Here is an 18,663-nt window from a genome sequence, read left to right as displayed (position 1 = left end):
GAATTATTTTCAAAGCTACAATTAGTTCAAATATTTCACTTTAAAATATTTCATGTGGTAAATATTGCACATATTGTGTATTTGCCATATAAAAACAAAGTTTTCTCTGACAAAATAGCATAAAACAAGCAAAATAACAGTTTAAACGTAACATTGACAGATATATCTGAAGTTATTCTCGTAATGTAAGTGTTGAAAGTAAAAAAAATGTTTTAAAAAACTAATGTTTCACTTTATGAGTGGGGCATCTTTTGGATCCCAAATATATTTAGTGGTATTTTAATTATCTTTTCACTGTGATTACTCAAAAATATTAAATAATTAAAATCAATGGGGTCCTGCATTATTGATCTTTCAGGGCTCTAATTACTAAATACTGCATATTTCAGTTTTACTATTAAAAAAACAAAGATGTGTTTGACAGAAAAACCATAAAACCTTTTTTTTTTTTTTTTTAGTTTATATAGAGATTTACTGTAAACGTTAAATTAAAAATAATAAAAATTTGACTTAACATTTTAATAACTAAGACCTTTTATGGTCCCCGGGACCCCTAAAGGTAAAATACATTTAATAAATACATATATTTTTTTATGGTTTAAAAATGAAAAACATCAAAATGGCCCCCTCATGCTTTAATTTTTCCGTGTGCGGTCCTCAGTGGAAAAAGTTTGGACACCCCTGCTTTATGGCTTTATATGAAAAGGCTGATTGTGCAAAATATGTGTTTCATCTAGGTACGCTACACTGCCCCCATTGGCAGCGAAACCTGTATTAGATATCTGGTTTCACTATGTAAAAGCGCTTTGAATCACTAGAGAAAATCGCTATATACAGTGGGGCAAAAAAGTATTTAGTCAGCCAGCGATTGTGCAAGTTCTCCCACTTAAAATGATGACAGAGGTCTGTAATTTTTATAATAGGTACACTTCCACTGTGAGAGACAGAATGTGAAAAAATAATCCAGTAATTCACACTGTAGGAATTTTAAAGAATTTATTTGTAAATTATGGTGGAAAATAAGTATTTGGTCAACCATTCAAAGCTCTCACTGACGGAAGGAGGTTTTGGCTCAAAATCTCACGATACATGGCCCCATTCATTCTTTCCTTAACACGGATCAATCGTCCTGTCCCCTTAGCAGAAAAACAGCCCCAAAACATGATGTTTCCACCCCCATGCTTCACAGTAGGTGTAGTGTTCTTGGGATGCAACTCAGTATTCTTCTTCCTCCAAACACGACGAGTTGAGTTTATATCAAAATAGATACATGGATGTTACAGCAGAAGATTGGGAGAATGTCATGTGGTCAGATGAAACCAAAATAGAACTTTTTGGTATAAACTCAACTCGTCGTGTTTGGACGAACAAGAATACTGAGTTGCATCCCAAGAACACCATACCTACTGTGAAGCATGGGGGTGAAAACTTCATGCTTTTTGGCTGTTTTTCCGCTAAGGGGACAGGACGATTGATCCGTGTTTAGGAAAGAATGAATGGGGCCATGTATCGTGAGATTTTGAGCCAAAACCTCCTTCCATCAGTGAGAGCTTTGAATGGTTGACCAAATACTTGTTTTCCACCATCATTTACAAATAAATTCTTTAAAGGGGAACATTATCACAATTTCAGAAGGCTTAAAACCAATAAAAATCAGTTCCCAGTGGTTTAATTTATTTTTTAAAGTTGTTTTTAAATTTTACCCATCATGGAATATCCTGAAAAGAGGCTTTAAAGTGCCTGATTTTCGCTATCTCTAAATCCACCGTCCATTTTCCTGGATGTCACATAGTGATGCCAATACAAACAAACATGGCGGATAGAACAGCAAGATATAGCGACATTAGCTCGGGTTCAGACTCGGATTTCAGCGGCTTAAGCGATTCAAAAGATTACGCATGTATTAAAACGGATGGTTGGAGTGTGGAGGCAGATGGAGAAAACAAAATTGAAGAAGAAACTGAAGCTATTGAGCGAATAGCTATTGAAGCTATTCGGCGATCGCCTTCTAACCACCGATTGCATCTTTTGACCACTGGAGCAACTTAAATCAGTCGATTGGTAAATGTTTGTTTGGCATTAAATATAGCTACAAATGTAAATATAGCATGTTAGCATCGATTAGCTGGCAGTCATGCCGTGACCAAATATGTCCGATTAGCACATAAGTCAATAAGATCAACAAAACTCACCTTTGTGATTTTGTTGACTTTATCGTTGGAAATGCATCTGCTTTGAGTGTCGCAGGATATCCACACATTCTTGCCATTTCTGCCATGTTAGCATCGATCAGCGTGCCGTGATAATCGATGCACACTCCATGTAAAACAACTTGAAACCGTCCCTGATCGTGTTGTTACACCCTCCGACAACACACCGACCAGGCATGATGTCTCCAAGGTACGGAAAACAGTCGAAAAAACGGAAAATAACAGAGCTGATTTGACTTGTGTGTGTAATGTGTTTGAGAAAATGCCGGATTGCTTCATGTTGTGATGTCACGGGTGAAAGGTCATCGCTCCGACAATTGAAAGGCGTTTAAATCGACAAATTCACCCTTTTAGAGTTCGGAAATCGGTTAAAAAAACATATGGTCTTTTTTCTGCAACATCAAGGTATATATTGACGCTTACATAGGTCTGGTGATAATGTTCCCCTTTAACAAGTTAATGGTGTTTAATGATAATACAAGAATGTTTAACATGTATAGTGTCAAAGTTAATTGTTGACGAACCCCAAGATGCAGAATAGGAGACAGGCATTGAGTAAGGAAACATGGTTTAATGAAACACCAAACAAAAGGGGTAAAACAAAAAGCGCACACAAGGCGGATAACAAACTAAAAGAGCTAGCATGGGAGCTGGAAAACAAAAGGAGCTTAGCATAGAAACTAGCAAAACAATTGAAAGGCGTTTAAATCGACAAATTCAACCTTTTAGGGATCGGAAATCGGTTAAAAAAACACATGGTCTTTTTTTCTGCAACATCAAGGTATATATTGACGCTTACATAGGTCTGGTGATAATGTTCCCCTTTAACAAGGTAATGGTGTTTAACGATAATACAAGAATGTTTAACACGTATAGTGTCAAAGTTAATTGTTGACAAACCCCAAGATGCAGAATAGGAGGCAGGCATTGAGTAAGGAAACATGGTTTAATAAAACACCAAACAAAAGGGGTGAAACAAAAAGCGCACACAAGGCGGATAACAAACTAAAAGAGCTAGCATGGGAGCTGGAAAACAAAAGGAGCTTAGCATAGAAACTAGCAAAAACCAAAGGGCCTAGCGTGGAAGCTGGCGGGTAGCGAGCAGGAAAATAGAAGTTGTACTTGTAATATGAAAACAAACTGGAAGGAGGGAACAAAAAACAGTAAGCTACAAACATCTAACAAATATAGCTTACCGTTATGCCGCAAAGACATGACACGACACGGCACGACAAAAAGCGACAATAGATGACAATAATCCAGCACTGGACTGGAGGACAAAACAGGATCAAATAGAAGCGGTCAGGTGCCAATCAGCCGCAGGTGAGGTGAAACAGCGAAAATGGTGGATTGCTTCCTATTGTAACGTCACGGGCGGAAGGTCATCGCTCCGACAGCGAACAATTGAAAGGCGTTTAAATCGACATATTCAACCTTTTAGAGTTCGGAAATCGGTTAAAAAAACATATGGTCTTTTTTTCTGCAACATCAAGGTATATATTGACGCTTACATAGGTCTGGTGATAATGTTCCCCTTTAACAAGTTAATGGTGTTTAACGATAATACAAGAATGTTTAACACGTATAGTGTCAAAGTTAATTGTTGACGAACCCCAAGATGCAGAATAGGAGGCAGGCATTGAGTAAGGAAACATGGTTTAATAAAACACCAAACAAAAGGGGTAAAACAAAAAGCGCACACAAGGCGGATAACAAACTAAAAGAGCTAGCATGGGAGCTGGAAAACAAAAGGAGCTTAGCATAGAAACTAGCAAAACAATTGAAAGGCGTTTAAATCAACAAATTCAACCTTTTAGAAATCGGAAATCGGTTAAAAAAACAAATGGTCTTTTTTTCTGCAACATCAAGGTATATATTGACACTTACATAGGTCTGGTGATAATGTTCCCCTTTAACAAGGTAATGGTGTTTAACGATAATACAAGAATGTTTAACACGTATAGTGTCAAAGTTAATTGTTGACAAACCCCAAGATGCAGAATAGGAGGCAGGCATTGAGTAAGGAAACATGGTTTAATAAAACACCAAACAAAAAGGGTAAAACAAAAAGCGCACACAAGGCGGATAACAAACTAAAAGAGCTAGCATGGAAGCTGGAAAACAAAAGGAGCTTAGCATAGAAACTAGCGAAAACAAAAGGGCCTAGCGTGGAAGCTGGCGGGTAGCGATCAGGAAAATAGAAGTCGTACTTGTAATATGAAAACAAACTGGAAGCAGGGAACAAAAAACAGTAAGCTACAAACATCTAACGAATATAGCTTACCGCTATGCTGCAAAGAGATGACACGACACGGCACGACACAAAGCGACAATAGATGACAATAATCCAGCACTGGGCTGGAGGACAAAACAGGATCAAATAGAAGCGGTCAGGTGCCAATCAGCCGCAGCTGAGGGGAAACAGCGAAAATGGTGGATTGTTTCCTATTGTAACGTCACGGGCGAAAGGTGAGCGAACAATTGAAAGGCGTTTAAATCGACAAATTCAACCTTTTAGAAATCGGAAATCGGTTAAAAAAAACATATGGTCTTTTTTTCTGTTTAACACGTATAGTGTCAAAGTTAATTGTTGACGAACCTCAAGTTGCAGAATAGGAGGCAGGCATTGAGTAAGGAAACATGGTTTAATAAAACACCAAACAAAAGGGGTTAAACAAAAAGCGCACACAAGGCGGATAACAAACTAAAAGAGCTAGCATGGGAGCTGGAAAACAAAAGGAGCTTAGCATAGAAACTAGCAAAACAATTGAAAGGCGTTTAAATCGACAAATTCAACCTTTTAGAGATGGGAAATCGGTTAAAAAAACATATGGTCTTTTTTTCTGCAACATTAAGGTATATATTGACGCTTACATAGGTCTGGAGATAATGTTCCCCTTTAACAAGTTAATGGTGTTTAACGATAATACAAGAATGTTTAACACGTATAGTGTCAAAGTTAATTGTTGGCGAACCCCAAGTTGCAGAATAGGAGGCAGGCATTGGTTTAATAAAACACCAAACAAAAGGGGTAAAACAAAAAGCGCACACAAGGCGGATAACAAACTAAAAGAGCTAGCTTGGGAGCTGGAAAACAAAAGGAGCTTAGCATAGAAACTAGCAAAACAATTGAAAGGCGTTTAAATCGACAAATTCAACCTTTTAGAGATCGGAAATCGGTTAAAAAAACACATGGTCTTTTTTCTGCAACATCAAGGTATGTATTGACGCTTACATGGGTCTGGTGATAATGTTCCCCTTTAACAAGTTAATGGTGTTTAATGATAATACAAGAATGTTTAACACGTATAGTGTCAAAGTTAATTGTTGACGAACCCCAAGATTCAGAATAGGAGGCAGGCATCGAGTAAGGAAACATGGTTGAATAAAACACCAAACAAAAGGGGTAAAACAAAAAGCGCACACGAGGCGCATAACAAACTAAAAGAGCTAGCATGGGAGCTGGAAAACAAAAGGAGCTTAGCATAGAAACTAGCAAAACAATTGAAAGGCGTTTAAATCGACAAATTCAACCTTTTAGAGATGGGAAATCGATTAAAAAAACATATGGTCTTTTTTTCTGCAACATTAAGGTATATATTGACGCTTACATAGGTCTGGTGATAATGTTCCCCTTTAACAAGTTAATGGTGTTTAACGATAATACAAGAATGTATAACACGTATAGTGTCAAAGTTAATTGTTGACGAACCCCAAGTTGCAGAATAGGAGGCAGGCATTGAGTAAGGAAACATGGTTTAATAAAACACCAAACAAAAGGGGTGAAACAAAAAGCGCACACAAGGTGGATAACAAACTAAAAGAGCTAGCATGGGAGCTGGAAAACAAAAGGAGCTTAGCATAGAAACTAGCAAAACAATTGAAAGGCGTATAAATCGACAAATTCAACCTTTTAGAGATCGGAAATCGGTTAAAAAAACACATGGTCTTTTTTTCTGCAACATCAAGGTATATATTGACGCTTACATAGGTCTGGTGATAATGTTCCCCTTTAACAAGGTAATGGTGTTTAACGATAATACAAGAATGTTTAACACGTATAGTGTCAAAGTTAATTGTTGACGAACCCCAAGTTGCAGAATAGGAGGCAGGCATTGGTTTAATAAAACACCAAACAAAAGGGGTAAAACAAAAAGCGCTTACAAGGCGGATAACAAACTAAATGAGCTAGCATGGTTGCTGGAAAACAAAAGGAGCTTAGCATAGAAACTAGCAAAACAATTGAAAGGCGTTTAAATCGACAAATTCAACCTTTTAGAGATCGGAAATCTGTTAAAAAAACATATGGTCTTTTTTTCTGCACCATCAAGGTATATATTGACGCTTACATGGGTCTGGTGATAATGTTCCCCTTTAACAAGTTAATGGTGTTTAACGATAATACAAGAATGTTTAACACGTATAGTGTCAAAGTTAATTGTTGGCGAGCCCCAAGTTGCAGAATAGGAGGCAGGCATTGGTTTAATAAAACACCAAACAAAAGGGGTAAAACAAAAAGCGCACACAAGGCGGATAACAAACTAAAAGAGCTAGCATGGGAGCTGGAAAACAAACGGAGCTTAGCATAGAAACTAGCAAAATAATTGAAAGGCGTTTAAATCGACAAATTCAACCTTTTAGAGATCGGAAATCGGTTAAAAAAAACACATGGTCTTTTTTCTGCAACATCAAGGTATATATTGACGCTTACAGATGTCTGGTGATAATGTTCCCCTTTAACAAGTTAATGGTGTTTAATGATAATACAAGAATGTTTAACACGTATAGTGTCAAAGTTAATTGTTGACGAACCCCAAGATGCAGAATAGGAAGCAGGGATTGAGTAAGGAAACATGGTTTAATAAAACACCAAACAAAAGGGGTAAAACAAAAAGCGCACACAAGGCGGATAACAAACTAAAAGAGCTAGCATGGGAGCTGGAAAACAAATGGAGCTTAGCATAGAAACTAGCAAAAACCAAAGGGCCTAGCGTGGAAGCTGGCGGGTAGCGAGCAGGAAAATAGAAGTCGTACTTGTAATATGAAAACAAACTGGAAGCAGGGAACAAAAAACAGTAAGCTACAAACATCTAACGAATATAGCTTACCGCTATGCTGCAAAGGCATGACACGTCACGGCACGACACAAAGCGACAATAGATGACAATAATCCAGCACTGGACTGGAGGACAAAACAGGATCAAATAGAAGCGGTCAGGTGCCAATCAGCCGCAGCTGAGGGGAAACAGCGAAAATGGTGGATTGCTTCCTATTGTAACGTCACGGGCGAAAGGTGAGCGAACAATTGAAAGGCGTTTACATCGACAAATTCAACCTTTTAGAGATCGGAAATCGGTTAAAAAAACACATGGTCTTTTTTTCTGCACCATCAAGGTATATATTGACGCTTACATAGGTCTGGTGATAATGTTCCCCTTTAACAAGTTAATGGTTTTTAATGATAATACAAGAATGTTTAACACGTATAGTGTCAAAGTTAATTGTTGACGAACCCCAAGATGCAGAATAGGAGGCAGGGATTGGTTTTGATAAAACACCAAACAAAAGGGGTAAAACAAAAAGCGCACACAAGGCGGATAACAAACTAAAAGAGCTAGCATGGGAGCTGGAAAACAAAAGGAGCTTAGCATAGAAACTAGCAAAAACAAAAGGGCCTAGCGTGGAAGCTGGCGGGTAGCGAGCAGGAAAATAGAAGTCGTACTTGTAATATGAAAACAAACTGGAAGCAGGGAACAAAAAACAGTAAGCTACAAACATCTAACGAATATAGCTTACCGCTATGCCGCAAAGACATGACACGACATGGCATGACACAAATCGACAATAGATGACAATAATCCAGCACTGGACTGGAGGACAAAACAGGATCAAATAGAAGCGGTCAGGTGCCAATCAGCCGCAGCTGAGGGGAAACAGCGAAAATGGTGGATTGCTTCCTATTGTAACGTCACGGGCGAAAGGTGAGCGAACAATTGAAAGGCGTTTACATCGACAAATTCAACCTTTTAGAGATCGGAAATCGGTTAAAAAAACATATGGTCTTTTTTCTGCACCATCAAGGTATATATTGACGCTTACATAGGTCTGGTGATAATGTTCCCCTTTAACAAGGTAATGGTGTTTAATAATAATACAAGAATGTTTAACACGTATAGTGTCAAAGTTAATTGTTGACGAACCCGAAGTTGCAGAATAGGAGGCAGGCATTGGTTTAATAAAACACCAAACAAAAGGGGTGAAACAAAAAGCGCCCACAAGGTGGATAACAAACTAAAAGAGCTAGCATGGGAGCCGGAAAACAAAAGGAGCTTAGCATAGAAACTAGCAAAATAATTGAAAGGCGTTTAAATCGACAAATTCAACCTTTTAGAGATCGGAAATCGGTTAAAAAAACATATGGTCTTTTTTTCTGCAACATTAAGGTATATATTGACGTTTACATAGGTCTGGTGATAATGTTCCCCTTTAAAATTCCTACAATGTGAATTGTTTTTTTTTTTCCACATTCTGTCTCTCACAGTTGAAATGTACCTATGATGAAAATTACAGACCTCTGTCCTCATTTTAAGTGGGAGAACTTGCACAATCGGTGACTGACTAAATAGTTCTTTGCCCCACTGTAAATATAATTCACTTCACACTACTCAGGGCTCCAATATCGGTTTGGTATTGGAAGTGTAAAATGGGGACACCCATAAAAAAATAGGTTTAACAAGCGCATCCTTTATCCTGTCTCGCCGGTTGACAGATTGTGTGGTCATCCCCAGGTGCCCGTGGCCTCGTGGTTCGATGACATGTCCGACACCGAGCTGCTGGACCTCATCCCTTTCTTCGAGCGGCTAAGCAAAGTGGACAACGTCTACACAGTCCTCAAGCACCAAGGGGCCACAAGCTAACAGAATTAAGAAGGAAAAAAAAAAAATACACATCGAACAAAACCAGCATGTAAATCCGACACAATCAAAGTCCCATCAGTGAGGGTCCCCACCCAGACTGAGACTCTTCCCATGCCAGGAAGTCTTCCGTATTGTTGGCGCCGCCACCTCCTGGTCGAGCAGGAAACGCGCTCTACATCAGCCTTCCCATTCCTCAGCTCAGGAAGCGACACCTGCGTGGATTTTTAAGGACTTTTTTTTTTTTTTTTTGCCTTTTTTCGCGGGCAATTCCGAGGACTCCATTGTTCTGTCAGCTGGCATCCAGAATGTGCCTTTTTTAAACTTTGCTACAAAAACAAATATTTTAGCCACACCTGCCGTGCCACAGAGGTCAAATGTCACACTTGCTGTAAACTCGGTTGCGTTGGACTGGCTCACTTCCACCTTTTGAGCGAAACTTGAATTCTTAAGAGGAGCATAGGAAGTGCAGAACGTCAATAAGTCCGTCAGGTCGCTAAGCACGTCGTCTTTTTTTCTCTTTTATTCCCGAAACGGTACACATAGGCTGGAAACTCATGCAAAGGTTGCAAGTGTTTCTCTATTTAAAGCAACAATCCACTCTAAAACCCATCTGGATTCATTTTGTTGATTTTTTTTAAATGACTAAGCGGTGTTGCAAATGTAGGAACAAAAATCGTACTGACTTGTTCTTAAAGGCCTACTGAAACCCACTACTACCCACCACGCAGTCTGATAGTTTATATATCAATGATGAAATATTAACATTGCAACACATGCCAATACGGCCTGTTTAGTTTACTAAATTGCAATTTTAAATTTCGCGCGAAATATCCTGTTGAAAACGTCAGTGACGTCTCGGATTGTAGCAGAATTATCCTTTAAACGCATAATTCCACAGTATTCTGGACGTCTGAGTTGCTGAATCTTTTGTAATTTGTTCAATTAATAATGGAGACGTCAAAGAAGAAAGCTGTAGGTGGGAAGCGGTGTATTGCGGCCGCCTATAGCAACACAAACACAGCCGGTGTTTCCTTGTTCAATAAATCAATGTTTATTTATATAGCCCTAAATCACAAGTGCCTCAAAGGACTGCACAAACCACAACGACATCCTCGGTAGGGCCCACATAAAGGCAAGGAAAAACTCACCCCAGTGGGACGTCGTGTTTCATTGTTTACATTCCTGAAAGATGACGGTGAAGCTTTACTGTGGAACAGAGCGGTCAAGCGAACATGGTTTCAGTGAGAAAATTGTTGTAATAAGTCGGCTCTTACCGTAGACATGAGCGGAGAGCTTGCGTCGTTCCTCCTGCAGCTGCGGACTCCCTTGCCTCCTCCCACCGGCCGCCCCCGACCGTCGGATACTTACACCGCAGAGGAGGGGGAAAAAAAAAAAAAAATCTCAGCCTGGTTGCCTTCGCCTCGACGAGAAACGTGGCTTCCCTCAGAGACTCTGGTGGTCACCACACCCCTCCGTCCTTCAGGTTGTACAGGTACGACTGTAGAATCTCATTAAAACACACAATAAGCAGATAAGGGATTTTCCTAGTAAATGTGTCTAATAACATCTGAATCGCTCCCACTGCCCTCGTCTTTTTTGTTTTTACTCTAGTCCTTCACTCTCACTTTCCTCATCCACGAATCTTTCATCCTCGCTCAAATTAATGTGGAAATTGTCAATTTCTCGGTCCGAATCGCTCTAGCTGCTGGTGGCCATGATTGTAAACAATGTTCAGATGTGAGGAGCTACACAACCCGTGACGTCACGCGCACATCGTCTGCTACTTCCGGTACAGGCAAGGTTTTTTTATTAGCGATCAAAAGTTGCGAACTTTATAGTCGATGTTCTCTACTAAATCCTTTCAGCAAAAATATGGCAATATCGCGAAATGATCAAGTATGACACATAGAATGGAGCGTTTGAATAACAAAATCTTATTTCAGTAGGCCTTTAAGGTGGAATTGAACAATTCCAGATATGAGTTGACCCAAGCAGTGTGGCCTCGAAAGACTGCTTTTGAAGAAAAGCAGGGATGATCATTCAACTCATTTTATTATGGTTTTTCTGGGACAGTATTCATGTTTTAAGAAGATCCTGGCAATCAAAACCCAAGCATATCCTCTTTTTTTTTTCCTAAATAGTGATTATTTTTTTTTCACTTTTCAATGCCATTCCTCAGCTTTCCAGTATGCAAATGATCAAGTCCAATGCCAGCAGAAGACTGCAGTAATAGAACATTACTGTTATAGGCACCTAACAGTAATTATTTTCTAATTTGTTTTTCGGGGAGGGTTTTTATGACGAGGAATTTGTCTGAAGTCACGACAGGGCTGCTACTGTACCTCACATGTTCAGTAGATTTGTGTTTTGCACAGCAACAAAGCAAACGTGTCATTAATATAGCGGGGCAAATTAGTATTTGATACCTGCTGATGTTGTATAGCCACTTATACATAACATACATAGTTTTCTATGGCAGGATTATTTAACAGAAAACACCAAATAAAGGTTATGAAATCATTCGTATTTCATTGAGTGGAATAAGTAACGTTTTTTTGTAGTTGGTCCATGCTGCACGAAACCCAAAACCAGTCAAGTTGGTGCGTTGCGTAATTCGTGGATAAAAACACTACAATGATTTGCAAATCCTTTTCAACTTATATTCAATGGAATAGACTGCAAAGACTAGATATTGAATATTTAATGTTTTTTTTTTGCAAATAATAAGCCTAAATCAAGGCTGCAGACCCCAGCTGTTACAAGTCTTTTATGTCTTTGCTCTTCCGTGCAAATGTCTTTCTTCTGGCTTGTCTTCCTCGTCAGTGCTCACTCCCCTCCTCCTCATGGTCTCCGACGCTGCTGATAAAGAGACAGGTGATTAGATGACTCGTTCCAGCTGAGAAATCTCCTCACCTGCTGCGCATGCCCTGCCCACAGGGGACACGTGGACCACGCCCCTTCCACAAATCACTAACTTAGAATTTAATAGCAGCAACACATTGCAAAAAAAGTGGGCACGGGGGGCGTTTTTACCACTGTGTCACATGACCTTTTCCTTTTAACAACACTCAGTAAATGTTTGGGAACTGAGGAGACCAATTTTGGAAGCTTTTCAGGTGTAATTATTTCCCATTCTTGCTTGATGTACAGCTTTAGTTGTTCAACAGTCCAGTGTCTCTGTTGTGGTATTATTTTAGGCTTGACAATGCGCACTCTTTCACTATGAAGCCACGCTGTTGTAACACGTGGCTTGGCATTGTCTTGCTGAAATAAGCAGGGGCGTCCATGATAACAATGCTTAGATGACAACATATGTTTCTCCAAAACCTGTATGTACCTTTCAGCATTAATAGTGCCTTCACAGATGTGTAAGTTACCCATGCCTTGGCCACTAATACACCCCCATACCATCACAGATGCTGGATTTTGAACTTTACGCCTATAACAATCCGGATGGTTCTTTTCCTCTTTGATCTGGAGGACACAACGTCCACAGTTTCCAAAAAACTATTTGAAATGTGGACTCGTCAGACAACAGAACACTTTTCCACATTGCATCAGTACATCTTAGATGAGCTCAGGCCCTAGAGAAGCCGGTGGCGTTTCTGGGTGTTGTTGATAAATGGCTTTCGCTTTCCTTTACATTCTAATGTCGCTTTTTAATGCAGTGCCGCTTGAGGGATCGAAGGTCCGTGATATCATCGCTTACGTGCAGTGGTTTCTCCAGATTCTCTGAACCTTTTGATGTAAGTACTGATTGTAGATGGTGAAATCCCTGAATTCTTTGGAAATGTTGTTCTTAAACTGTTGGACAATTTGCTGCCGCATTTGTTCACAAAGTGGTGACCCTCGCTGCATCTTTGGGGCGAGGGTCACCACTATACCGCCACCATGCTTGGGGCGGTATAGCTCGGTTGGTAGAGTGGCCGTGCCAGCAACTTGAGGGTTTTCCACTTTGCATCAGTACATCTTAGATGAGCTCAGGTCCTAGCGAAGCCGGTGGCGTTTCTGGGTGTTGTTGATAAATGGCTTTCGCTTTCCTTTACATTCTAATGTCGCTTTTTAATGCAGTACCGCTTGAGGGATCGAAGGTCCGTGATATCATCGCTTACGTGCAGTGATTTCTCCAGATTCTCTGAACCTTTTGATGTAAGTACTGATTGTAGATGGTGAAATCCCTGAATTCCTTGGAAATGTTGTTCTTAAACTGTTGGACAATTTGCTGCCGCATTTGTTCACAAAGTGGTGACCCTCGCTGCATCTTTGGGGCGAGGGTCACCACTATACCGCCACCATGCTTGGGGCGGTATAGCTCGGTTGGTAGAGTGGCTGTGCCAGCAACTTGAGGGTTTTCCACTTTGCATCAGTACATCTTAGATGAGCTCAGGCCCTAGCGAAGCCGGCGGCGTTTCTGGGTGTTGTTGATAAATGGCTTTCGCTTTCCTTTACATTCTAATGTCGCTTTTTAATGCAGTACCACTTGAGGGATCGAAGGTCCGTGATATCATCGCTTACGTGCAGTGGTTTCTCCAGATTCTCTGAACCTTTTGATGTAAGTACGGATTGTAGATGGTGAAATCCCTGAATTCTTTGGAAATGTTGTTCTTAAACTGTTGGACAATTTGCTGACGCATTTGTTCACAAAGTGGTGACCCTCGCAGCATCTTTGGGGCGAGGGTCACCACTATACCGCCACCATGCTTGGGGCGGTATAGCTCGGTTGGTAGAGTGGCCGTGCCAGCAACTTGAGGGTTTTCCCCTTTGCATCAGTACATCTTAGATGAGCTAAGGCCCTAGCGAAGCCGGCGGCGTTTCTGGGTGTTGTTGATAAATGGTTTTCGCTTTCCTTTACATTGTAATGTCGCTTTTTAATGCAGTACCGCTTGAGGGATCAAAGGTCCGTGATATCATCGCTTACGTGCAGTGGTTTCTCCAGATTCTCTGAACCTTTTGATGTAAGTACTGATTGTAGATGAAGAAATCCCTGAATTCCTTGGAATAGCTGGTTGAGAAATGTTGTTCTTAAACTGTTGGACAATTTGCTGACGAATTTGTTCACAAAGTGGTGACCCTCGCTGCATCTTTGGGGCGAGGGTCACCACTATATCGCCACCATGCTTGGGGCGGTATAGCTCGGTTGGTAGAGTGGCCTTGCCAGCAACTTGAGGGTTCCAGGTTCGATCCCCGCTTCTGCCAACCTAGTCACTGCCGTTGTGTCCTTGGGCAAGACACTTTACCCACCTGCTCCCAGTGCCACCCACACTGGTTTGAAAATGTAACTTAGATATTGGGTTTCACTATGTAAAAGTGCTTTATATAAATATAGTTCACTTCATTTCACTTGTTTGTGAATGATTTTTTTGGGAAGCTGCTTTTCAACCCAATCATGGTCACCCACCTGTTCCCAATTAGCCTGCACACCTGTGGGATGTTCCAAATAAGTGTTTGATGAGCATTCCTCAACTTTCTTTTTTGCCACTTGTCCCAGCTTTTTTGAAACATGTCGCAGGCATCAAATTCCAAATGAGCTAATATTTGCAAAAAATAACAAAGTTTTCCTGTTCAACAGTTAAAAATGTTGTCTTTGCATTCTTTTCAATTGAATATAAGTTGAAAAGGATTTGCAAATCATTGTATTCTGTTTTTGTTTACCATTTACACAATGTGACAACTTCACTAGTTTTGGGCTTTGTATTACAGGTCACAATGATTTTGGTCCAGTCCTCTAATATGGAATATTTTGAGGCTATCGCTTGGCAATTTGAGCGTTGAAGCCCCGTTACTGGATTGTGAATGACAAGGTTCCAGTTCTTGTACAGAACACTCTTTTTTTTTTTCATCGTTGTCATGCTGAAAGCCCGTTCAGTGTTCAGGATGAGGTCAGGACTTTCTCATCCAAGATTGTATGTCAGACTGGCCTGCAGATGTACTTTCTTGTCTGAATCGGACCGCAGGATCTCAATCTGTAACGACCCCGTGTGTTACTGATGGTTTTCTTGGGTTCATGAACCAAGCCCTCTTGTAATTCTGGGAGGATCCCACACTTTTTTCAGAATGATCCTTCAACCAGCAAGACGGGAACTTTAGTGCAAGGGTAGTTGACTCTTAGGTTGTGTTTTTGCCTGTGAAGAGGCGGAGCCGGCCAACGAGCAGCGGGGCAGGACACGCTGGAGCCCGGCCCAAGATGGCGGCGGGGATGTGCTGGGAGCGAGATCAGGTGCGCGGCTCGCACACCGGGACACTATTGACTTATCTCCTCACAGTCTATAAAAGGGGAGAAGGAGGAGAGATCAGGGCAGGAGTTGGAGAGCCTGCAGTAACGGATGAAGAGCGGAAACAAACAGCAGACGAGGACGACGGCGGCTGAAAAGCAGACCGTGAGCGAGCAGTGGAGAGGAGTACCTGAAAACGAGAGTCAAACCTGTTCAAGCGTTAATGTCCTTCCTGAGTGGTCCATGGAACCCGAGCGACAGGGAGAGTCGTTCACATTTTGCACTAAGATTTCTCTTGCCGGGTTGGATCGCTTTTCAGCTCCTCCTCTCCACTGCTCGCTCACGGTCTGCTTGTCCTCGTCCTCGTCTGTTGTTTGTTTCCGCTCTTCATCCGCTGCTGCAGGCTCTCCAACTCCTTCTGCGCCGATCTCTCCTCCTTCTCCCCTTTTATACACTGTGAGGAGATAAGTCAATTGTGTCCCGGTGCACAAGCCACGCTCCTGGCAAGCCCCGCCTCCTTGCCGCCATCTTGGGCCGGGCTCAAGCATGTCCTACCCCGCTGCTCGTTTGCTGGCTCCACCTCTCCACAATACCATTTATTTATTATTGACGTTTTGGTGGCTTATTTTTTTCTAACAAGCTTCTTGCTGAAGACACACAACAGGACATAAATGTGTGTTTTTTGTGCACATATAACTGGTCTGTGTGGGTTTAGAACTATGGCTGCAGAATTATCGAGTAATCGATCGATTATTGATTAGCGGAGTAGTTGCATGTATTATTTTAGCCTCAATGCGTATTAGGGATTTAGCGATAAACTATTAATAATAACCTTGGCAATAAGTTTTGCCATTTTAAATTCCATCCATCCATTTTCTACCGCTTGTCGGTAGTCTGGATACACCCTGGACAAGTCGCCACCTCATCCCAGGGCCATTTTAAATTCAAATTACCCCCCAAAAATAACCGTTATTGCACTCCGAAGAACTAACAGAGTGACTAGGTGCCAGATGACTATTTTAGATGCTAACATGAAAACAAGAGACATTAACGTATTTCCCCAATAAGAAACTACGGACCCCAATCTAAACGTATATAAACTGATTGCTGTCTGAGGATCTAAGATACTAAATTGTGCACATAGAACCTACAAACTGTGCTTTCTTAGACCAGGGGAGTGAACTTAGGGCAGGAGATAATATCCCCTAGTGTACTTTAAACATCTACACTGTATTGCCAAAAGTATTTGGCCACCCATGGTGTGGGCTTGTTTCTCAGGAGTTGGGCTTGGTTCCTTAGTTCCAGTGAAAGGAACCTTGAATGCTCCAGAATACCAAAACATTTTGGACATTCCCATGCTCCCGACATTGTGGGAACAGTTTGGGCCCCGTCCTCTTCCAATATGACTGTGCACCAGTGCACAAAACAAGGTCCATAAAGACATGGATGACGGACTCTGGTGTGGATGGACTTGACTGGCCTGCACAGAGTCCTGACCTGAACCCGATAGAACACCTTTGGGATGGATTAGAACAGAGACTGAAAGCCCCGACGTCAGTGTCTGACCTCATCAATGAGCTTTTGGAACAATGGTGGAAAATTCCTATAAAAACACTCGGTGTATAAAATCAAGAACGGTACATTTCGGACTGCAATGTGCCGAGTGTGAAATTTGGTGGAGGAGGAATTATGGTGTGGGGTTGTTTCTCAGGAGTTGGGCTTGGCCCCTGAGTTCCAGTGAAAGGAACTTTGAATGCTCCAGGATAGCAAAACATTTTGGACAATTCCATGCTCCCCGACCTTGTGGGAACAGTTTGGGCTCCGTCCTCTTCCATCATGACTGTGCACCAGTGCACAAAGCAAGGTCCATAAAGACATGGATGACGGAGTCTGCTGTGGATGAACTTGACTGGCCTGCACAGAGTCCTGACCTGAATCCGATAGAATACCTTTGGGATGAATTAGAACGAAAATGGACCTCACCAATGAGCTTTTGGAAGAATGGTGGAAAATTCCTATAAACACAACCTTGTGGACAGCCTTCCCAGAAGAGTTGAAGCTGTAATAGCTGCAAAAGGTGCACGGACGTCATATTGACCCCTATGGGTTAGGAATGGTATGGCCCTTCAAGTTCATATGTGGGTCAAGGCAGGTGGCCGAATACTTTTGGCAATATAGTGTATGTTTTTGTACTCATGATTCATGTCATTTCAAGTCAAACATGAACTGTAACCCCGTAAACGCTAAATAAAACTAATGTTTTATGAAATATTGATTCTAAATAAGATGACAAGAAATAAACATATTAGCCTATTTGAGTATGTTTTGTTTAGATTGTAATAGTCAACTTGTTTAGGGAAATAAATATTACGGTAAAAAAAAAGTAGTTTTCATGTTGCGTTCAAGGACCTCTGAACAGAGCAGGACGCCACAATGCCCGACAGAAATAATGAATGATGCTAAATTGTGTTAATTTTGACGCACTTTTCAATGAATCGATGTTAAAGTTCTATAGTACGGCAAATATTTAAAACAATAAAGGCTTAGCCTTTAAAACTAAAATACTAAGAAGAAAACAATGTCAGTGAATCATAAAAACACGTAAAGTAGGTTTTCTAACAAGTGTGTATTATTTTATTTTACTCGGTCAAAAGATATCACCACCTGATCACTTACATTTCGGGCTGCATTGTGCCCAGTGTGAAATTTGGTGGAGGATGAATTATGGTGTGGGGTTGTTTCTCAGGAGTTGGGCTTGGCCCCTGAGTTCCAGTGAAAGGAACTTTGACTGATCCCGGATACCAAAACGTTTTGGACAATTCCATGCTCTTAACCTTGTGGGAACTGTTTGGAGCGGGTCGCTTCCTCTTCCAACATGAAGGTCCATGAAGACATGGATGACAGAGTCTGGTGTTGATGAACTTGACTGGCCTGCACAGAGTCCTGACCTTAACCCGATATGAACACCCTTTGGATGAATTAGAACAGAGACTGGGAGACGCCGGTCTTTGAGGTATTCTAGTAAATTATGCACATATTAGACATGTCAATATCAAAATATTACTCTGAATCAAATTTTGGCAACCAGTAAGTGGTTGTTTGGGCTGGATTTCAGTTTTTAATGTGTAAACAGTACAGTAAGCTGCTGAGATTTTTCAGTGTCAAAACATTACTCTTAATCACTTGTTGGCAACCAGTATTTGGTCAACTGGGGTAGATTTAACATTTTTAAAAGGTACTTCAACAAGTTAACAGTACATACGGTACTTTATTTTGATAAGTAATACTCCTTGGGTATAAATATATAATGTACAGATGAAATGT

General features: G+C 40.9%; 1 protein-coding gene across 1 annotated transcript in view; it reads left to right on the top strand.

Moving 5' to 3' along the window:
• The window catches only part of LOC133544466 (carboxy-terminal domain RNA polymerase II polypeptide A small phosphatase 1-like), a 61,463-nt gene extending 49,816 nt beyond the window's left edge, over window positions 1-11,647 (top strand). Inside the window, exon 7 of the mRNA XM_061889809.1 lies at window positions 8,999-11,647. Coding sequence (XP_061745793.1) covers window positions 8,999-9,127 — 129 coding nt within the window. The 3' untranslated portion in view covers window positions 9,128-11,647. The remainder of the gene's footprint in view (window positions 1-8,998) is intronic.
• The last annotated feature ends 7,016 nt before the right edge of the window (window positions 11,648-18,663 follow it).

The sequence above is a fragment of the Nerophis ophidion genome, linkage group LG27 (genome assembly GCF_033978795.1).
Source record: "Nerophis ophidion isolate RoL-2023_Sa linkage group LG27, RoL_Noph_v1.0, whole genome shotgun sequence".
NCBI lineage: Eukaryota > Metazoa > Chordata > Actinopteri > Syngnathiformes > Syngnathidae > Nerophis > Nerophis ophidion.
The sequence above is the reverse complement of the archived record's forward strand: the minus strand, read 5'-3'. Positions and strand labels throughout refer to the sequence as shown.